The sequence below is a fragment of the Microcaecilia unicolor genome, chromosome 1 (assembly GCF_901765095.1).
Source record: "Microcaecilia unicolor chromosome 1, aMicUni1.1, whole genome shotgun sequence".
NCBI classification, from domain to species: domain Eukaryota; kingdom Metazoa; phylum Chordata; class Amphibia; order Gymnophiona; family Siphonopidae; genus Microcaecilia; species Microcaecilia unicolor.
In genome coordinates, this window is record NC_044031.1 from 81587158 (window position 1) to 81607567 (window position 20410).

Below are 20410 nucleotides of genomic sequence, written 5' to 3' on the forward strand. Positions count from 1 at the left end.
TGTGAGCTAAAAACTCTAGCGCGCCTATGTAAAAAGCCCACTGAAGGGCTAAGGAGACTGCTACATTTGGGAAGGGCCACACATAATCAGCACTTTGCTCTGGGAGAGCTGTTCCATCCTGGCAGTATATGAGGATGTCACCTACTTCTGTGCCTGATCAATCTTGCTGTCTATAGAAAACTGTTACAGGTCAGCAACAATGCTTTCTCATGCCAGGATTTCATTTGGAAATCCTGGCATTTTCTTTTCCCAACATACTTTGCATAGGCATAGTATTCAAGGAAAGATAGTTTATTAAATCTCAAATCAGTAACTTAGTGGTATCTTAGTGGTTTACAGGTTGTTTTTGTTTAAGGAAACTGAAAAGAAATATTGGCTTTAATGTCTCTGGAATCACCATATGTGTGCTGTTCTGCAACTGATCAGATGAATGTGATATACCCTTAATATGTTCTTTTCTATAAAGAATGCATAATAATGGGTGTTATTCAATATTGCAGTTTTCAGCCTGCTTTTTTGAACATAATAGCCTATTTTAATGAAATTTGAGATTGAGGATAAATTGAGAAATTAAGTGAAAAGAACAGTCTAAGTTGCTTGTAGCTTTGATAAAATGTCAACAGAATATTCTAAGAAAAATACGTCTTTTTTTTGTGTGTTTGTATACTAGAGCGCAAGATTTCCAGGTTGCACTTCTCTCAAGTTCAGAGGCATGTGCTACTTACAGTTCATGACTTACCTCAGGATTTAAGCACTGTTCGACTTGACCGGAAGTACATAATCTGTGTGTGGAATATTTGGGAACCTTCTATACCACAGAAAATTTTAGTTTGTGAAGCACAGGTACTGGTGTCCAAAAAAAGATTTTTTAAAAATCTATAGACCACTATAATTTACTTTAATATACGCTACTTTGTTTTCCACTGAATGAACATTTTGAAAATTGATTCTGAAATTAAGGGTTAAGGATGACATTTAAAGGCTGATGTCAGATTTGGCCTTCATTGGCAAAAACTGCAGGGCCATCGGCTTCTCACAACATCTGCCTTAAAAGTATAGTTATGCGACAGGTTCTTTGTCTTCAGTGGGGAGAGGCTTAGGCAGTGCAAGAGGTGGGCCACTGGTGCCCTGGTCCTGCCAATATTTTGTGCAACATGGTATCGACCACTAGAGAAGTTGGGGGTGGGCCTGAAGATGGTTTGTTTGGCCCTTCCAACCCAAAAAGGTGTTTCACTTCCCCTGATTACATGAATCCTAAACAAGATTATCCATGGTAAATAAAAATGCAGAACAACAAATAAATGTAGCAGTGACCTTGGTCTTCTATACTTTGAACAGATGACTTGCTTGTTGGCATTAACAGAAAGAAAACTGACAGGTAATAACATTGGGGTCAATATTCAGCCGGTGGTGGTGAGGTTTTTTTTAGCTGCAACTGGCATTATTCCTGGATATTCCGTACCGGGCCATGTCCAGGCACCGGCATTGACTATCCAGCTTTATGCGGCTGGTATCTCTTATGCAGTTAAGTGCAATAATCAGCACTTAACCACATAAGCGACACTGCATAAAGATATGACTGTCATTTATTCGGTCTGATTTAACTACTAAACTTAGGTGGTTAAGTGCTGAATATCGGCACTTGACTGCATAAGTGCCAACTCCTGCCCCACAAAATAGCCAGCTTTGAGTTTAGTAGTCTGCAGTGATATTGATTGACACTAACCGGTTAACTAGCCATTTCTGGCCAGTTAAATCACTTTGAAAATTGACCCCATTTTGTCTACTATATTTTTCTCTGAGAAAAAGCAGTCCAGTTGTCTCCTCACATGTGGAGGATGTCATCTGATAGACGCTGCGTAGCGTGTATTAGTTAAAGAAAGTTCTAGCAGCATCCCACCATGAGAACACAGGTCTATCAATCTCTTCTTTTCTGTGGAAATAGGAGGATGTGTCTTTGCGAACTCCACTCAGCGCATATTTTCCTCAAATTTTCAAGTGCCTTCCTGTGCGGGTTTTCCTTCTTTTTACTTATTTTTCTCAATATTTTAGTTTCTGTACCTTTCCCTGTTAAATCTTAGTCATTTTCGTCACTTCAAGTTTTCTTTCTTTTTTTGCAGCTCTTAGGCCTGAGCCCAGGATTCAGTTTGAGGTTTGCCGCTTTTTACTTTCAAGATTGAGGAGTTTAATTTCACCATGATTCTTTTCTTGATGTCTAACAAGACCCCTGGTGGCTTCAAGAGGTGCGCCCAATTTAATCAGGCGATTTCTATGACAGACTCACACAATTGGTGCATTGGGTGTGTAGGGCCTAACCACCAGGCTGATTCTTGTTCTCTCTGTTTAAAAATGCGGTTCAGGACACAAAGCGCATCAGGTGCAGCAGGAGAAACTGTGGCTTCTTGAAGGCCAGTCCATCAGCACAGGAAGCATTGACTGCACCACCCACTGGGAGTGCATCGGCATTGAGGAGGTCTCCACCTCCCTCGACATTGCGCTCTGATAGCAGACCTTGGGACCGGTCATTATCAGACCCGACAACGAGGAAGCCTACGGGTTCGATGTCATCCTGAACAAAGAGATCTGCTCCCCCCTTTTTTTTTTTTGCTATCAGTCAATTTTTATCCAACAAGTTTAGAAATGTACAAACAATAGTACTTGACAACTTGAATATAACTCTCCATTCAAAACACCACAAGAAACTCTCCCCCCCCCTCCCAATCCCAGCCACTATTGCTCTAGGAGCCTGCCTTGGTTCCTTCAGCAAGCATCCTGCACACTACCCCCCTCCCCTCCCCTCCCCTCCCCCAGCTGTATCAAAACGACCTTGGCATTTATCAGTTAATTGCTCCAGGTCCTGGAATACGGAATACCTTCACTCATAAGAGCTAGTCTTGAACCGGTGGGCCTTGAACATGTTTCCATTAGAGAGCAATCACACATTTAGCAGCTGCCATTTGAAACCCCGTTTATTATGCAAGCCCAGCAAACAGCAGGATCAACAGGGAGTCATAACCCCAGACAGCGTGCCAACGAAGAGGCTACTGCAGTCCAAAATGATTGAATCTTCCGACAAGACCACCAAATATGGAAAAAAGTCCCTTTTTCCTCTGAGCACTGCCAACACACATCAGTAGAACTTTGAGGGAATATTGCCAGCAATCTCTGCAGTTTATAAGTACCACTGTGTCACAGCTTTATAAGCATTTTCCTTAATCAGTGTAAAAGGGATGCCTTCTTAACTTCACCAAAGTTAAGTTTCCATTCCCCAAAGGTAAATTCCTTCACAAGATCCACATCCCGCTGATGTATACATTTGTAGCTCTTGAACTCTTTCCCATGAAAGAACTTATATAGTAGAGAGATGGAACCCCTCCGTTTCCCCAGTGATACCCCCAAATTTTCCAAATGCTCAAGAGTCCTCCAGATCATGCCCAACCACCTTTGAGCAGTCAGAAAATGTTTGATTTGCAAGTAAGAAAAGAAGTCCCCAGTGAAAAGGTTAAACTGGTTTTTTAAATCCTCAAATGACCAAAGCTCTCCTACATCCAACAACTGGCGGGATCAACCCAGCCCTTATGAGCCCAAGTAGAAAAAATCCCACACAACTGCCCCGCCCAAAAGCAAGGCTCATAACAAATGGGAGCTAAAAACGAAAGCCGAGCACCAGCCCCACACTGCCTCTTGACTTTACCCCACAAGCATCTTAATAAAAGGGTTAGTAATATACCGTCACAGATACTGAGAACCATCCGATATCCCAGCAAATGTTTCAAGTCAAAGCACAGAAAATGTTCCTGCTCTAGCATTATTCTCCTCTTATCTGGAGCATTTTCTCAATCCATTAACTCACTTAACTGTGCTGCCAATAATACCAACTCAGATTAGGCCCCCCAGCTCTACATCCTGCCACAACACTGATTTTGCCAACCAAGAAACCTTCCCACCCCAAATAAAAACATGAAATTCCTGCTGTAATTGAGAAAGGACCCACTGAGGGACCTCTATGGGCAGAGTGTGAAACAAAAATAAAAGATGGCAATTCATTCATTTTAAGGGCCGCAATACAGCCCCACCAAGACAACCAAGTCCCTTTCTACCTACCTAGATCTTGTCGAATTTGCTGAAATAAGGGATTCTAATTACAAGAATATAAATGCTGCATATTTCTCTTAACCCACACTCCCAAATACCGGAAACCCTCAACGACCCACTTAAAAGGAAACCACCACTTCAAATCAGGAAATGAATGTGGGAGGGGTGCTGCCTCTATTCCCACCTTCATTTCATGATTTTGAAAATCTTATAATTTCCCCCACTTTTTTGTGATAAAAAATGAGTCTGAGTTTTGTACTTCATCATAAATAACTTCCTCATTTGATGAATCAGGTCGCATTTTGAATATTTTTAATTATTTTGGAAATGTGTAAGAAACATTTTGAAACATTGCTTTTAGTAACAAGCACAAAATATCTCTTTGCTGACCTTTGACCCAGTAGGAAATAAAAGTAGTAGAAAGAGGGACACAGATTCACTGTGTACTATTGCATGGTGGGTTATGCTGCTACTGTCATGAAAGAAGTGTTGCACTGTGAGTATCATACTTTAATTCTTTTTACTGTCTGGTTGGCTTTAGCTGCTAAAAAAGATTTTTAAGAACTCCTTTGTTTTTGGAGTTTTTAGAGATCTCTTATTTCATTTTTTAGGTTGTTTGGATTTGGATTTTAACTAATAGGTGAAAGTGGGTTGTATTCCTCTATAGTTATGTGCTCCCTTTCAGTGTTCCACTCGTGATGTTTTCTAGAAACACATATGCATACACATTGAGGCATATTTTCAAAGCACTTTGGGAGGCTAAGTTCCATAGGTTTCTATGGAACTTTGGGAGGCTAAGTGCTTTGAAAATGAGCCTGATTTTGTCACTGTTGTGGTTGGAATGAATACTGTGCACGAGAACTGATGTGATTTTGATGCAAATTGGGATTAATGGTATTTTAGCAGTATCACTGAATATATAGTCTCTATGGGGATTTTCACTCACACTATACTTTTTAAGTCTTTTATTGCACTTATATCTATGTTTTGAAGTATGATTTTAAAATGAATTCTTTTATTCTCCGAGGACAAGCAGGCTGCTTGTTCTCACATGTGAGTCGATGTCCGCATCAGCCCGTTGCATTTTGCAAGCAAAATATAAAAAAAGTCTTGCCAGAGTCTTCTGGCATGCATGCAGTGCGCATGCGCGAACCAATTTCCCGCCCGTCACGTGAACGCGTTCCTCAGTTATTTTTTCTCCGTGTTGAGGTGCGGTTGAGTTTTTTCCCTTCTCCTCTCAGGCCCGGGAAAGAGTTTCATTCATTTTGTGGCTTTTGCCTTATTTCTTTTCTTTTTTTTAATATTATCAATAGAAATCAAACAAAATAAAACATGGAAAAGAAAATAAGATGATACCTTTTTTATTGGACATAACTTAATACATTTCTTGATTAGCTTTCGAAGGTTGCCCTTCTTCGTCAGATCGGAAATAAGCAAATGTGCTAGCTGACAGTGTATATAAGTGAAAACATTCAAGCATTACTATGACAGTCTGACAGGGTGGGAGGATGGGGGTGGGTAGGAGGTATGCATGGGGACATCAAAGCATATCATTGATATTCTAACAGGATGGGTGTGGATAGGTGAGGGGTGGGGGTGATCAACAGAGAAATACAGCTTTATGGTTTATAATGGGCTAGGAACCCCAGATCCTTGTTAAGTCCTTTCTGTTGGGTGTTAAAATATTCAATCATTCTGACTTCAAAGGTCTTACGTTCTTGTATGGTTTTAAAGTTACCTTTCAGGATTCTCACTGTGAAGTCACTGGTACAGTGTTCTGGTCCTGTAAAATGCTGACCAACAGGGGTGGGAGCCCTACTTGCACCAGTATTGTTCATGTGATGTCTATGTAAATTGAATCTTGTCTTAAGCATCTGGCCTGTTTCTCCAATATAGCATCCTTTGTTACATTTTTACACTGAATGATATATACCACATTGGAAGATGAGCAAGTGAAAGATTCCTTTATGTTGAATATCTTTCCTTTGTGGATGACTGTGGGGTCCTGTGAAATGTTTTGGCATAGTTTACAACTGGATAAATTACAGGGAAGTGTGCCCTTCTGTTCCTTTTCAGTCTGTGATGGAAATTTACTTCTGATTAGCTTGTGTTTTAAGTTGGGTGGCTGTCGGAAGGCCAGTACTGGTGGGGATGGGAATATCTCTTTCAGTAATTCATCCTCCTGGAGTATAGGTTGTAGATCTCTTATGATTTTCCTCAGTTTTTCCAGCTCTGGGTTGTATGTCACTACAAGGGGGATTCTGTCTGTGGCTTTTTTCTCCTTGTACTGTAGCAGATTCTCCCTGGGTGTTTTGAGGGAGGAGGCAATATTCTTGGAGATTATTTTGGGGTTGTAGCATTTCTGTTTGAATGATGCAGTCAGGCTTTTAAGGTGTCTGTCTCTGTCCCTTGGGTCAGAGCAGATACGGTGGTATCTTGTGGCTTGGCTGCAAATGATAGATCTTTTTGTATGTGAAGGATGGAAGCTGGAGTTGTGGAGGTAGCTGCATCTGTCTGTGGGTTTCTTGTATATAGATGTTTGTATATAGCCATCACTGATTGATACCGTGGTGTCCAAAAAATTGACTTTTTCTGGGGAGTAGTCAATTTTGAATCTGATTGTAGGATGGTATGTATTGAAGGAAGAATAAAATTGTTTCAGAGTTTCTTCACCCTCCGTCCAAATCATAAAAATGTCATCAATGTACCGGTAGTATTTTAGAGGTTTGGTCTGGTGTGTATTCAGAAATGTCTCTTCCAGCTCAGCCATAAAAAGGTTGGCATATTGGAGTGTGTCCTGGTGCCCATCGCAGTGCCCATTATTTGTAGATAGATATCATTGTTAAAGCGGAAGTAGTTGTGAGTTAAAATGAATTTTATTAATTTTGTAATAGTTTCTGGTGAGTATTGATGGTCCAGTGTGGATTTTTTTAGGAGTCTTCCACATGTAGCTATGCCATCCGCATGTGGAATGTTGCTGTATAGTGATTCTACATCCATCGTGACCAGAAGGGTGTTAGGTGGTAGTTGCTTGATATTTTTCAATTTATTCAGAAAGTCTGTGGTGTCTTGTATGAAGCTGTTAGTTTTGGGTACGAGAGGTTTCAGAATTCCCTCTATGAATCCAGATATTTCTTCCGTGAGTGTGCCAATACCTGATATGATTGGTCTGCCAGGGTTTCCCGGTTTGTGGATCTTGGGTAGCATGTAGAATGTGCCCACAAATTTTAATAGAAATTTACAGTTAAAAAAAAATTCCCGTAGTTTTCTTTATTTTTTTTTCTTTATTTTTTTGCCCTTTTAAAGTTTCCTTTGTTTTTCGACGCGAACAGCTTAGGCCGCGTATTCGGGTTGTTCCCTTCTTTTTGTGCCCTTTTTTCTTTTAACAGGCACGATCACGTCTTTTGATTTCGCTGAAGCCGTTTTTCCTTCCATGTCGTCGAAGACACCCAGTGGCTTCAAACGTTGTACTTGGTGCAACCGAAATATTTCAGGTATCGATACCCATGCCTGGTGTATTCAGTGCCTTGGGCCCAACCATAGCCAAGCCGATTGTAGTCTGTGTCTTCGCATGAAGAAATGGACTCAATCGTCTCGAGAAGCCCAACGAGAGAAGCTTTTTGGGCTCGGTCTGGTCCTTCAACGTCGACTTCGGTACTGAGGTCGGCAGCGTCGACATTGACGTCGGGAGCGAACGTAATGACTGCAGAACGACCAACTCGTGCTGGGAGCAGTGAGGCATCTTGTGGGTCTCCACCTGTCTCGAGACCTCCTGCTATGCAGGCTCCCCGGACCCGGCCCCGAGGAGACGTGAGGATTCCACATCTTCCTCATAGGTACCAAGGAGTCTCGATGACGAGCGAAGGTGAAGAAGCACCATCATCGTTCTCCTTCGACACACGGTGCCGGGAGCTCCGGGGCGTCGAGGAATTTGGCACCCGAGAAGCGTCGGCGCCAAGAGGATCGCTCTCCTTCTATTCAGGAGGTGCCGATGCGTCAGTCTAGCAGCCCAGTACCTGCTTCCGAGCCTTGACAGATTCTGCCATCGGCTCCTTTACAGACCCCGCAGCCTTGTCCGACGGCGGCTCTTGATGAGCGCATCAGGGCCCTGCTTCCAGAGGTTCTGGAAGGGTTGCTGCACCAGTCTGCTTTGGTGTCGGGGGGTGCTTGCACCTTCTGTACCGTCTGCTGCAGTGGTATCTGGCCCCTCGCCTGTGGTGAGGTCCCCTCCTCGGTGCCACCTGCGACATTGGTGTCGGTTGCCACCCAGGTCGACTCCCCTTCGACGTCGGTGGAGGAAGCTTCACCGGAGTCCAGGCGGGCATCGACTTCTCGGCAACGCCATTGAGGACGTCGTTCCGCGGCATCTAGGCAGGCTCAGTTTCGGACTCTGTGAGAGATGTCTTGTTCGATACTGAAGATGAGCATTCGTGGGAGGAAGAGGAGGATCCCAGATACTTTTCTTCTGATGAGTCCTATGGGATTTCTTCTGAACCTTCCCCTCCATCGGAGAGTCTATCCTTTGCCTCCTTTGTCTGGGAAATGGCTGTGGCTATTCCCTTCTCTATGGAGGTTGAGGATGAGCCCAGGGCTGAGATGCTCGAGGTCCTGGATTATCCTTCTCCACCTAGACAGGCTGCAACGGCTCCTTTGCATAATGTACTGAAGGAAGTCCTTATGCGAAAGTGGTCATTCCCTCGGTCTAATCCCTTGATCCCAAAAAGGACTGAATCCCAATATCGGATCCACGGGGAGCCTGGATTGATGAGGTCTCAGCTACCTCACAATTCCATGGTGGTGGACTAGTACTAGGGACTATGCCTTGGCACCCCCAGGCAGAGAATCTAGAACCTTAGACTCTTTTGGGAGGAAGGCGTATCAGGCCGCTATGCTCGCTGCCAAGATTCAAACATACCAGCTCTTCATGAGCAGACACTTGCAGAACTCGGTGAGGCAATTGTCTAGCTTGGTCGATGCACTCCCTCCGGAGCAAGCCAAGCCTTTTCTCCAGGTGGTCAGGCAGCAGAAGGCGTGTCGAAAATTCCTGGCCAGGGGTACGTTTGACACTTTTGATGTAGCATCCAGGATTGCTGCCTAAGGTATAGTGATGCACAGACTCTCATGGCTGCGTGTCACTGACCTGGATCATTCGGTCCAGCAGCGGATGGCGGATGTTCCTTGCCGGGGGGATAACCTTTTGGTGAGAAAGTAGAGGATCTAGTTGACCAACTCAAGAAGCACAATGATGCTATGGATTCTCTCTCCCGCCGGGCGTCTTCTGCTTCTACCTCCTCATCTAGGAAGTTTTTTGGAGGCAAGAGGAGTGCTCCCTATTCCTATGCTAGGCGTAGGTACACTCCTGCTTCTCGGCATCCTGTCCAGGCTCAGTCCCAGCGCGCTCGTTCTCGTCAACAGCGTGCGCCTAAGGCCTCTGCGGCTCCCCAGCAAAAGCAAGGGACGGGCTTTTGACTGGCTCCAGTTCAGCATAACCTCAGTAAAAGTGTCGATGCCAGATGACTTGCTGGTCGGGGGGGAGGATGATATTTTTTTCACCAAAGGTGGCCTCTCATAACCTCCAACCGGTGGGTTCTTCAAATAGTCCGGTCAGGATACACCCTCAATCTGGAATCCAAAGCTCCAGATTGTCCACTGGGAGCTCATTCTTACAGTTCCCAGTACAAACAGGTACTTGTAGAGGATCTCTCTGCTCTTCTTAAGGCCCAAGCGGTTGAACCTGTTCCACCAGGGGAAGAAGGGCTAGGATTCTGTTCCAGGTACTTCCTTGTGCAAAAGAAAACAGGGGGGATGCATCCCATCCTAGACCTAAGGGCTCTGAACACATTTCTTGTCCGAGAAAAATTCAGGATGGTTTCCCTAAGAACCCTCCTTCCCATGATTCAGGAAAATGATTGGCTATGCTCTCTGGACTTAAAGGATGCTTACACACACATCTTGATACTTCCAGCTCACAAGAAGAATCTTCGATTTCGGCTGGGAACACAGCACTTTCAGTACCGTGTACTGCCTTTTGGCCTGGCGTCTGCACCCAGAGTGTTTACCAAATGCCTAGCTGTAGTTGCAGCGTCGCTATGCAGACTGGGAGTGCATGTGTTTCCTTATCTCGACGATTGGCTGGTGAAGAGCACCTCGAAGGAGGGTGCTCTGGAGTCCATGCGAATGACTATTCAGGTGCTAGAGCTACTGGGGTTGATCATAAATTATACCAAGTCCCATCTCACCCCAGTCCAAGCATTGGAATTCATTGGATTCCTGTTGAACACTCAGACAGCTCGAGCTTATCTTCCCGAGACAAGGGCGGACAATCTTCTGTCCCTGGTGTCCCTGGTTCGAGACTTCTGGGGCACATGGCCTCCACAGTTCATGTCATGCCCATGGCACGTCTACATATGAGGTCAGCTCAATGGATCCTAGCTTCCCAGTGGTTTCAAGCTGCGGGGGATCTAGAGGATGTCATCCAACTGTCCACCGGCTTTCGGAATTCTCTCCAGTGGTGGACGACTCGATCCAATTTGATCATGGGATGACCATTCCAAGTTCCTCAGCCACGAAAAGTGCTGACAACGGATGCATCTCTCCTGGGGTGGGGAGCTCATGTAGATGGGCTCCACACTCAGTGAGCCTGGTCCTTTCAGGAAAGAGGTCTGCAGATCAACCTCCTAGAATTAAGAGCGATCTGGAACACTCTAAAGGCTTTCAGAGATCGGCTGTCCAACGAAATCATTTTAATTCAGACAATCAGGTTGCCATGTATTACACCAACAAGCAGGGGGGCACCGGATCTCAGCCTCTGTGTCAGGAAGCCATCCAGATGTGGCTTTGGGCTCGCTGTCACGGCATGTTCCTCCAAGCCACTTATCTGGCAGGTGTAAACAACAGTCTGGTCGACAGGTTGAGCAGGGTAATGCAACCTCACGAGTGGTCACTGAACATGAGTGTAGTCCGCAAGATCTTACGAGCATGGGGCACCCCCTCGGTGGATCTTTTTGCCACTCAGATCAATCACAAGGTCCTTCAGTTCTGCTCCAGGCTTCAGGCCCACGACAGACTAGCGTCAGATGCCTTTCTCCTGCATTGGTGGACAGGCCTTCTGTATTCGTATCCTCCCATACCTCTAGTAGGGAAGACTTTGCTGAAACTCAAGCAAGACTGCGGAACCATGATCCTGATTGCACCCTTCTGGCCACGTCAGATTTGGTTCCCTCTTCTTCTGGAGTTGTCCTCCGAAGAACTGTGGAGATTGGACTGTTTTCCAACCCTTATCACTCAGAACGAGGGGTCACTTCTACATCTCAACCTCCAGTCTCTGGCTTTCACGGCCTGGATGTTGAGAGCTTAGAATTCGCCTCCTTGGGTCTTTCAGAGGGTGTCTCCCGTGTCTTGCTTACTTCCAGGAAAGATTCCATGAAGAGGTGTTACTCTTTCAAATGGAGGAGGTTTGCCATCTGGTGTGACAGCAAGGCCCTAGTGTCACGTTTTCAAAGCTGGAACCTAGGTTAGTGAGCCCTTGGGCCACTGCTGAGGGGCAGCAGCGGCAGGCAAAACCACTCCACACCAGAAGCAAGGCAGAACAAACGTACCGGCAAATCCAGGCAAGGTCTCTTAGGCGGGCAGCAAGAAATAGTCCAGTAACAATCTGGATCTAGGCAGGCAGCAGGCAGAAGAAAAGTCCAATAACAATCCGGGTCTAGGCAGGCAGAAGAATAGTCCAGTAGACAAGCAGAGTCAAAGCCAGAATCAAGAAATCAGACTAGGCAGAAGTGCAGCACAGCACCAACAAACCAGGGACCTTAGACGCAATGCAAAGGCAAAGCAGAAATGTTCCAAGATGGCTGATAAGCCCAGAAGCAGTTGGAACTCAGCTGCTGCAATCACCAGGCAGCTACGGGTGCTGTGCAGGCTCAAACAGCACAAGCAAACCTGGCAGCCTGGAAGATCCAGACCGGACTGGGCTGAAATCTGGAACGGCTGATGGTCCACAGCAGCCACCGGTTCTGGCCACCAGAGGGCGAGGTGATCACAGACGTAACACCTAGATCCTGTTTCTTGTCCTACACAGACCCTGCTTGAATACCTTCTACACTTGTCAGAGTCTGGTCTTAAGACCAACTCCGTAAGAGTTCACCTTAGTGCGATTAGTGCTTATCATCGCCATGTAGAGGGTAAGCCTATCTCTGGACAACCTTTAGTTGTTTGATTCATGAGAGGTTTGCTTTTGTCAAAGCCCCCTGTCAAACCTCCACCAGTGTCATGGGATTTCAACGTCGTTCTCACCCAGCTGATGAAAGCTCCTTTTGAGTCACTGAATTCCTGCCATCTGAAGTACTTGACCTGGAAGGTTGTTTTCTTGGTGGCTGTTACTTCAGCTAGTAGGGTCAGTGAGCTTCAAGCCTTGGTAGTGCATGCACCTTATATCAAGTTTTATCACAACAGAGTAGTTCTCCGCACGCACCTTAAGTTCTTGCCAAAGGTGGTGTCGGAGTTCCATCTGAACCAGTCAGTTGTCTTGCCAACTTTCTTTCCCCGTCCTCATACCCGCCCTGGCGAAAGCAGTTTGCACACCTTTGACTGCAAGAGAGCATTAGCCTTTTACGTGGAGTGGACAAAACCCTTTAGACAGTCCGCCCAGTTGTTTGTTCTTTTGATCCCAACTGGAGGGGAGTCACCATCGGAAAACGCACAATTTTCAGTTGACTAGCAGATTGCATTTCCTTCACTTATGCCCAAGCTGGGCTGTCTTTAGAGGGCCATGTCACGGCTCATAATGTTAGAGCCATGGCTGTGTCAGTGGCTCACTTAAAGTCAGCCTCCATTGAAGAGATTTGCAAGGCTGCAACGTGGTCATCAGTCCACACATTCACATCTCACTACTGCCTTCAGCAGGATACCCTACGCGACAGTCGATTTGGGCAGTCGGTACTGCAGAATCTGTTTGGGGTTTAGAATCCAACTCCACCCCCCTAGACCCATTTTTGTTCTGTTCCAGGCTGCACTCTCAGTTAGTTGTTTATGGTTTCAGGTCAATTTCTGTTATTTCCTCGCTGTTGCGAGGCCCAATTGACCAATGTTCGTTGTTTTGAGTGAGCCTGGTTGCTTGGGATTACCCCACATGTGAGAACAAGCAGCCTGCTTGTCCTCGGAGAAAGCGAAGATATATACCTGTAGCAGGTATTCTCCGAGGACAGCAGGCTGATTGTTCTCACAAACCCGCCCATCTCCCCTTTGGAGTTGTTATTGTTTCTTTTTATACTTTTGATTTAACTGAGTAACACGTTCACGCGACGGGCGGGAAATCGGTCCTCGGAGAATACCTGCTACAGGTATATATCTTCGCTTTATGGCCTGTTCTTATTTGAAGTTCTAAAGTTAATATGCATGTTTTATATGACTTTTGTTATTAGTATGAATATTTTTTTTTTTTTGTTGTTTCAATAAATTTTTTTATTGAAATATTCAACATTACAAAAGAAAACATTCAATACTGCCATGCCCGATGCATATGTCAGGAAAGCAACACAACTGAACCCCTCCAAAACCCTCCATTGTTTCCAATAGAGCAACCCAACTTCAAGATTTTTGTTTTCATTGTGTTTTTTTTTTTTATCCCCCCCCCCCCCAACCAATACCTCCCCAAACCTAACTAGAAGGTTTGACCCCCTAAGTCCCCTATATAGAAACCTGCAACAACTTATTCACACCTTCTAACAGATTACATTATCCCTCAACCCCCTTATCCCCCCTCCCCCTACTCCCCCCTCCCTTTCCCATTAAGCCAAAGATAATAATTTCCCCTCCAACAGTTTCCACCCTCTTTGACGGATCCAAAAACAATCCCTTCTTACAGCTGTTTGTCTCTCCAAGTGAAATAGATACCGCACCTTCCCCTTCCATTGATCCATGCTAGGCGGAAGAGAAGATTTCCAAGTAGCTGCAATCAAACACTTTATTGCTGCTAGTCCCCACCGGAACAACCTCTCCTGCCACCACTGCAACTTGATCGGGCTGAGCCCTAATAAGCAAACTTGGGGAGACAAAGGTATAGGCACTTGAAGCAGTTCAGAAAGTGCCCCACCCACCGACTCCCACACAGAAAATAACCCCTCACATTCCCACCAAACATGCAAAAAGGAACCCCGTGCCTCCCCGCATCTCCAACATATATCAGATACTAGAGGAAACATTTTATGAAGTCTGTCCGGCGTATAATACCACCGGGTAATTATTTTGTATGCATTCTCCTGAACTAGCACACACACTGAACTTGCTCGTACCCCCCCCCCCCCAAATCCTTTCCCATTCCTCATCCGTAAAGGTCTTCCCCAGATCCCGTTCCCAGGCCTGCATAAACTTATGCTTACTCCTTTTCCATCCTCTTATATACTTATATATTATCGATATAGGCCTTGGATGTTTCCCCACTAACATCCAAAGATTTTCCAAATACTCCCCTTTAATTGGATCACCCCTCAACCAACCCTGCTGTATAGCAAAATGCCGTATTTGCATATAGGCAAAAAAATCCCCCTCCAGTAAACCAAACCTATCCCTAAGATATTCAAAGGATGCCCACCTGCCCCCCCGAAAGCCATCCCGAAATCTAACTAGTCCCAATTGCGCCCATCTAAAAAAGGTTCTGTCCCATTGCCCCACTCTAAACTTACCCTCCCAATTCAGAGAAGCCAGCGTAGAAACCCTGACCCCCCCTCCCCACCGCTTTCTAGCCTCCTGCCAAACTTTTAGCAAATGACTCAAAAAGGGATTAGCTACTCCTCCTCCTCCCCCCTCCCTTCCTCCCTGTGAATCCCAGAGCAACGTACCCAGGGGTTGCAACCCAGAAAACTCCTGTTCAATTTCTACCCCCGCCTTTCCCTGTGCTACATCCCAATCCAATATTATCCTCAATTGCGCAGCCAGATAATACCATTCTACGTTCGGCACTGCCCTCCCTCCCTGCTCTAGAGCACCCCACAATATCTCTCGTCTTATACGAGGCCTCTTTCCTCCCCAAATGAAGCTATAAATCATGCTTTGGATTTTACTCAGCGCCTTCTTAGGGATAGGCACTGGCAAGGTCTGAAACAAAAATAACAACCTCGGCAAGACGTTCATTTTTACCACCGCGATTTTGCCCCACCACGACAACCAAAGCCCTCTCCACCTCATCAAATCACCCTTAATCTGTTGCACTACCGGGTCATAATTCACTCGAAACAAATCCTGGACCACTCTAGGAATCTGAATCCCCAAATATCTAAATTTATTATTGACCCAACGGAATGGAACTATTTCTTGCAACTTAGCTCCCTCTACATCAGAAATATTAACTCCCATCAATTCACTCTTGTCCATATTAATGGATAATCCCGCTACCTGACCAAAATCTCGGAAGATCTCCAACACTACCTTCAATGTATTTCCCGGATTCCGAAGATACAATAACACGTCATCTGCGAATAATGCCACCTGATGTTCCTGCCCCCCAACCCACAACCCCTCCAACTCCCTATGCTCCCGAAGACAAATCGCCAAGGGTTCCATATACATCGCAAATAACAAGGGCGAAAGAGGACATCCCTGACGAGTTCCCCTCTCAATCTCAAAGAATGATGTAAATTTATTATTAACCCGTATACACGCCCTTGGTTTTGTGTAGAATGCTGATATCCATGCACTAAAATTACCACCCAACCCCATCCGATACAACACTTCTTCCAAATATACCCATTTCACCCTATCAAAGGCCTTCTCAGCATCTAATGCTAAAAAGGCCACTGGATCTGTTCTCTGCTGAGCTGACCACAATAAATGGATAGTGCGTCTAATATTATCCCCCACAGTCCTCCTTGACACAAACCCAGATTGATCCTTATGAACAAGTTTCGGCAACACCCTTCGCAGTCTGTTAGCCAACACTTTCGCCAAAATTTTGGCATCTACGTTAAGGAGAGAAATGGGCCGATACGCCCCACACAAAGTGGGGTCCTTCCCTGGTTTCCTCAAAACTGTAATTCCAGCTTCCACCATGGACTGTGGCAAGTTTTCCCCTTTTAACACCCCATTCCCCACCCGGACTAAAAGATCCCCCACATCTCCCTGAAATACCTTATAAAATTTCCCCGAAAACCCATCCAACCCCGGAGCCTTCCCGTTCTTCAAATTCTTTATAACCCCTAAAACTTCCTCATCCCTAATATCCTCGCTCAGTTGCCCCTGCTCTGCATCAGTAAGCCTAGGCAACTGAATTTTATCCAAAAAATGCCCAATCTCAGCCCTTGAAACTCCACCCTCCTCCCTGTATAATTCCCTATAATAACTAAGAAAACAATCCTGAATTGCCGAATCTGAATAACACCACTCCCCCTTTCCATTTTTAATTTTTTGAACATTTAATCTTGTCCTCCTGCCCCTCAAATATCTGGCTAATTTTGCTCCACCTTTATTAGCAAATTCAAAAAAGCCTAGTCTCAATTTAGCAAGTGCAAACTCCACCTCCCTCGCCTGTAACCCAGAAAGTTCCTGCCTAACCTTACAAAGCTCACGCCAAACCCCTTGATCATGCGACCTCTTATGTCGAGTCTCCAAGTCTACTAATCGCCGCCTCAGATTCAAATCTAACCGGGCCCTCTCCCTCTTCCTCCGAGACCCCCATTGGACAAAAACCCCCCTCATCACAGCCTTCATTGCATCCCACAAAGTTCCATCCCTCACTTCTCCATTATCATTAAACTCTCTATAGTCCCCAATAGCCTTCCTGACCGCCTCCACTACCTGCACATCCCCCAGTAGTGATTCATTCAACCTCCAAAATCCCTTCTTTACTCCCCCTAAGGAACCCACCAAAGTAACCCAAGTAGGGGCTTGGTCTGATATCTGAATATGCTCTATCTCCGCCTTCCTCATGGCTCCCCACAAATTACGATGTACCCAGATACCATCAATACGAGTATACGCATTACTAGCATGGGAATAAAACGTATAATTCCGTTGTGTTGGATGCATCAGTCGCCAGCTATCTACCATCTCCAGCCCACGAAAAACTCTTCCAACGCTCTTCTACTTCTCCTACTACAGTAACCACCCCCCAAGGAGTGATCCAACCGCGCATTGGGCGTAACATTGAAATCCCCTCCTACCACAGCCGGCCCCTGCACAAATTCTTGTAACTCCCCCAAAAGCTTACGAAAAAACCCCGCCTGACCAGAATTAGGAGCATACACATTAACCAGTGTAATTCCCATACCTTGCCATTCTCCTCGAACTGCCACACATCTCCCAGTCGAATCCTTAAATTGCTGATTAACCACCAACCCAAACCCCTCCCTCACTAAAATGGCTACCCCCCTACCCGCCTGCCATCCCTCCCCTGATGGGCCACCACTAATTCAAATGCCTTCCTATTTAACATCGGGAGGTCTCGTGGACGCAAATGAGTTTCTTGGAGAAATACAATATCCCACTTAAGTCTGCCCAATTCTTTGAAAACTATGCTTCTCTTCCCCGGATTGTTCAGTCCATTCACATTCCAGGATCCAACTACCTTTGTCTCTGGCCCAGCACTCCCCCCTCCCCCCATTCGTCCCCTCAAACCCACCCCCCGACCCCCTCTACCCCCCCTTCCTCCCACCCCCCCCATTCCAACTGGCCGACCCAGCTCCAGATGAGCCTGCCATCCCGTGAGGAATTAACATCTCCCAAATGGCTCAAAACCCCCTCTATCGATTCACCCCTAACCCCCCTTCCCCTCATACCTCAAGCTCCCCTCCCCCACCCCCCCTCAACCAACCTCCCTAACCATCCCCCACCCCCTCCCAATCTCAACACTCCACATCAACCCTACCCCACCCCCTCCCCCCTAAACAAATCAAAGCAAATACATATACTCCAAACATCGCCAATCCTAAAAGCCCCCCAAATGGCTACACCCCATGTCCACACCTAGTCATCTAAGAACCATCAATGTCCCTTCAAGTAACACTCTGTTGTCCTTTGCGTCCATCAGCCCCCACTGTACGCCACCGAGATGTCAATCTCTGAGAGGCCGCTCTCAGCTCCTTTCCTTGGGTAGTTGACTCCCCCATCATCGGCAGATCTTTACATCCCATCTCCTTCAGGGCCACCCATGCCTCCGATACCGATTTCACCTTCCTTGATTTCCCATCGACCGACATCCAAACTGCGAATGGAAACATCCAGCGATAGCGCAGCCCGTGGCCCCTCATAAATCTAGTGACCTCTTGGAAGGCCCGCCGCTTCTGTAGTGTGGCCCATGCCAAATCCTGAAAAACGCTGATTTTGCAATTTCGTCAATCCCATGTTTGCTGCTGTCGCGCTTTAGCCAATACGCGCTCCTTAGTTGGAAAATCCGCAAAGCAAACGATAATATCTCTCACAGCACCCTCTCTCATAGGGCCCAGACTTCGATGAGCCCTCTGTATCTGCCACGTGGTGGACTCACTCTCCTCACCAGACCCCATCACAAAGTTACAAAAGTCCTCCACCACCTTAACACAGTCACGAAACTCTGCAGTCTCAGGAATACCTTTAAAGCGGAGGTTATTCCTCCTAGACCTGTTCTCAAGCTCTTCCAGCTGGTCTTTTACCTCCTGCAGAGCCTCAGCATGCTGAGTGCCGGTTTCTTTCACTGAAGACAACTCCTCACGAATCTCCTCTACCGATTCTTCCACAGCCACTACTCGTGTTCCCAGCTCACCCAGCTCATTCTTAATATCGCGCAGGGACTCCTTCACATCACTCCTGACGCCTGCCATGTCTTCCCGGAGCTCCTTAAGCCACTGTACCAGCTCACGCTTCGTCACCTCTTCTCCCACTGCACGGTCCTGTAAGCCCGCGCTTTCTTCTTCCGACTCCGATTGCATTGCCGCCATGTTCCCGCTCTCCTCTGCCTCGCCTACAGTTCCAACTCCCGCTTTCTCCTGTCTACGCGCCGAAAAGCGGAACTTTTCTAAACTTTTTCTAGGCGGCATTTACACTCTCTCCAGGTATTTTCCCAGCACCGAGGGGGCCAGAAACGGCGAATCGCGTACTTTATAAATAGTCCCGAACGGAGCTATTCATTCAAGCTGCCATTTGTTCGGATGACGTCACTTCCTCCTAGTATGAATATTTACCTCCCTCCTTTCCAAGCTGCGCTAGCGGCTGCCATGTGCTAATGCTGACATAGAGGGGCATAATTGAATGAAAACGTCTATCTCCATGGGCGTTTATCTCCGAGAACGGGTCCGTGAAGGGGCGGACCGAACCGTATTTTCGAAAAAAATAGACGTCCATGTTTTATTCGACAATTTGTGAGCTGGGCGTTTTTGTTTTTCAGTGATAATGGAAAATGAAAGCGCCCAGCTCAAAAACGAATAAATGCAAGGCATTTGTTCGTGGGAGGGGCCAGGAGTCGTAGTGCACTGGTCCCCCTCACATGCCAGAACACCAACCGGGCACCCTAGGGGGCACTTTTACAAAAAAAAAAAAAAAAAAAAAGGTAAAAGAGCTCCCAGGTGCATAGCACCCTTCCCTTGTGTGTTGAGCCCCCTCAAAGCCCACTGCCCACAAGTCTACACCATTACTATAGCCCTAAGGGGTGAAGGGGGCACCTACATGTGGGTACAGTGGGTTTGGGGGGGTTGGACGACTAAGCATTAAGCAGCACAATTGTAACAGGTACGGGGGGGATGGGCCTGGATCCACCTGCCTGAAGTCCATTGCACCCCCTAACAACTGCTCCAGGGACCTGCATACTGCTGCCAGGGAGGTGGGTATGACATTTGAGGGTGAAAATAAAAAGTTGTGAAACATCATTTTTTGTGGTGGGAGGGGGTTAGTGACCACTGGGGGAGTCAGGGGAGGTCATCCCCAATTCCCTCTGGGGGTAATCTGGTCATTTAGGGCACTTTTTGGGGCCTTATTCGTGAAAAAACAGGGTCCAGGAAAAGTGCCCTAAATGCTAGCTACAAACGCATACTTTTTTTCCATTAAGCGGAGAAAGGCGCCCATCTCTGTTTGGGTGATAACCACGCCCAGTCCCGCCTTCACCATGCCTCCGACACGCCCCGTCAACTTTGTACGCTTCCGCGATGGAGTGCAGTTGAAAACGTCCAAGTTCGGCTTTCGATTATACTGCGTTATTCGTTTTTGGGAGATAAACTCCTATCTCCCGATTTAGGTCGCAATATAGGCGTTTTTGTCTTTCAATTATAAGCTGGATAGTCCATTCACTTTGAATGGGCTGTGTCGGTATTGCCGTGCGTCAGCTGCTAGGGCGGCTTAATAAACAGGAGGTTTAATT

At 46.3% G+C, this 20410-nt stretch overlaps 1 protein-coding gene across 3 annotated transcripts in view; it reads left to right on the forward strand.

Annotated features, from left to right (window-relative positions):
• Positions 1 to 20410, forward strand: part of WDR60 (WD repeat domain 60) — a 303464-nt gene that overhangs the window by 161086 nt on the left and 121968 nt on the right. For all 3 annotated transcript variants that reach the window (XM_030198750.1, XM_030198757.1, XM_030198766.1), the window contains exon 15: positions 671 to 843. In XM_030198750.1, coding sequence (XP_030054610.1) covers positions 671 to 843 — 173 coding nt within the window. The remainder of the gene's footprint in view (positions 1 to 670; positions 844 to 20410) is intronic.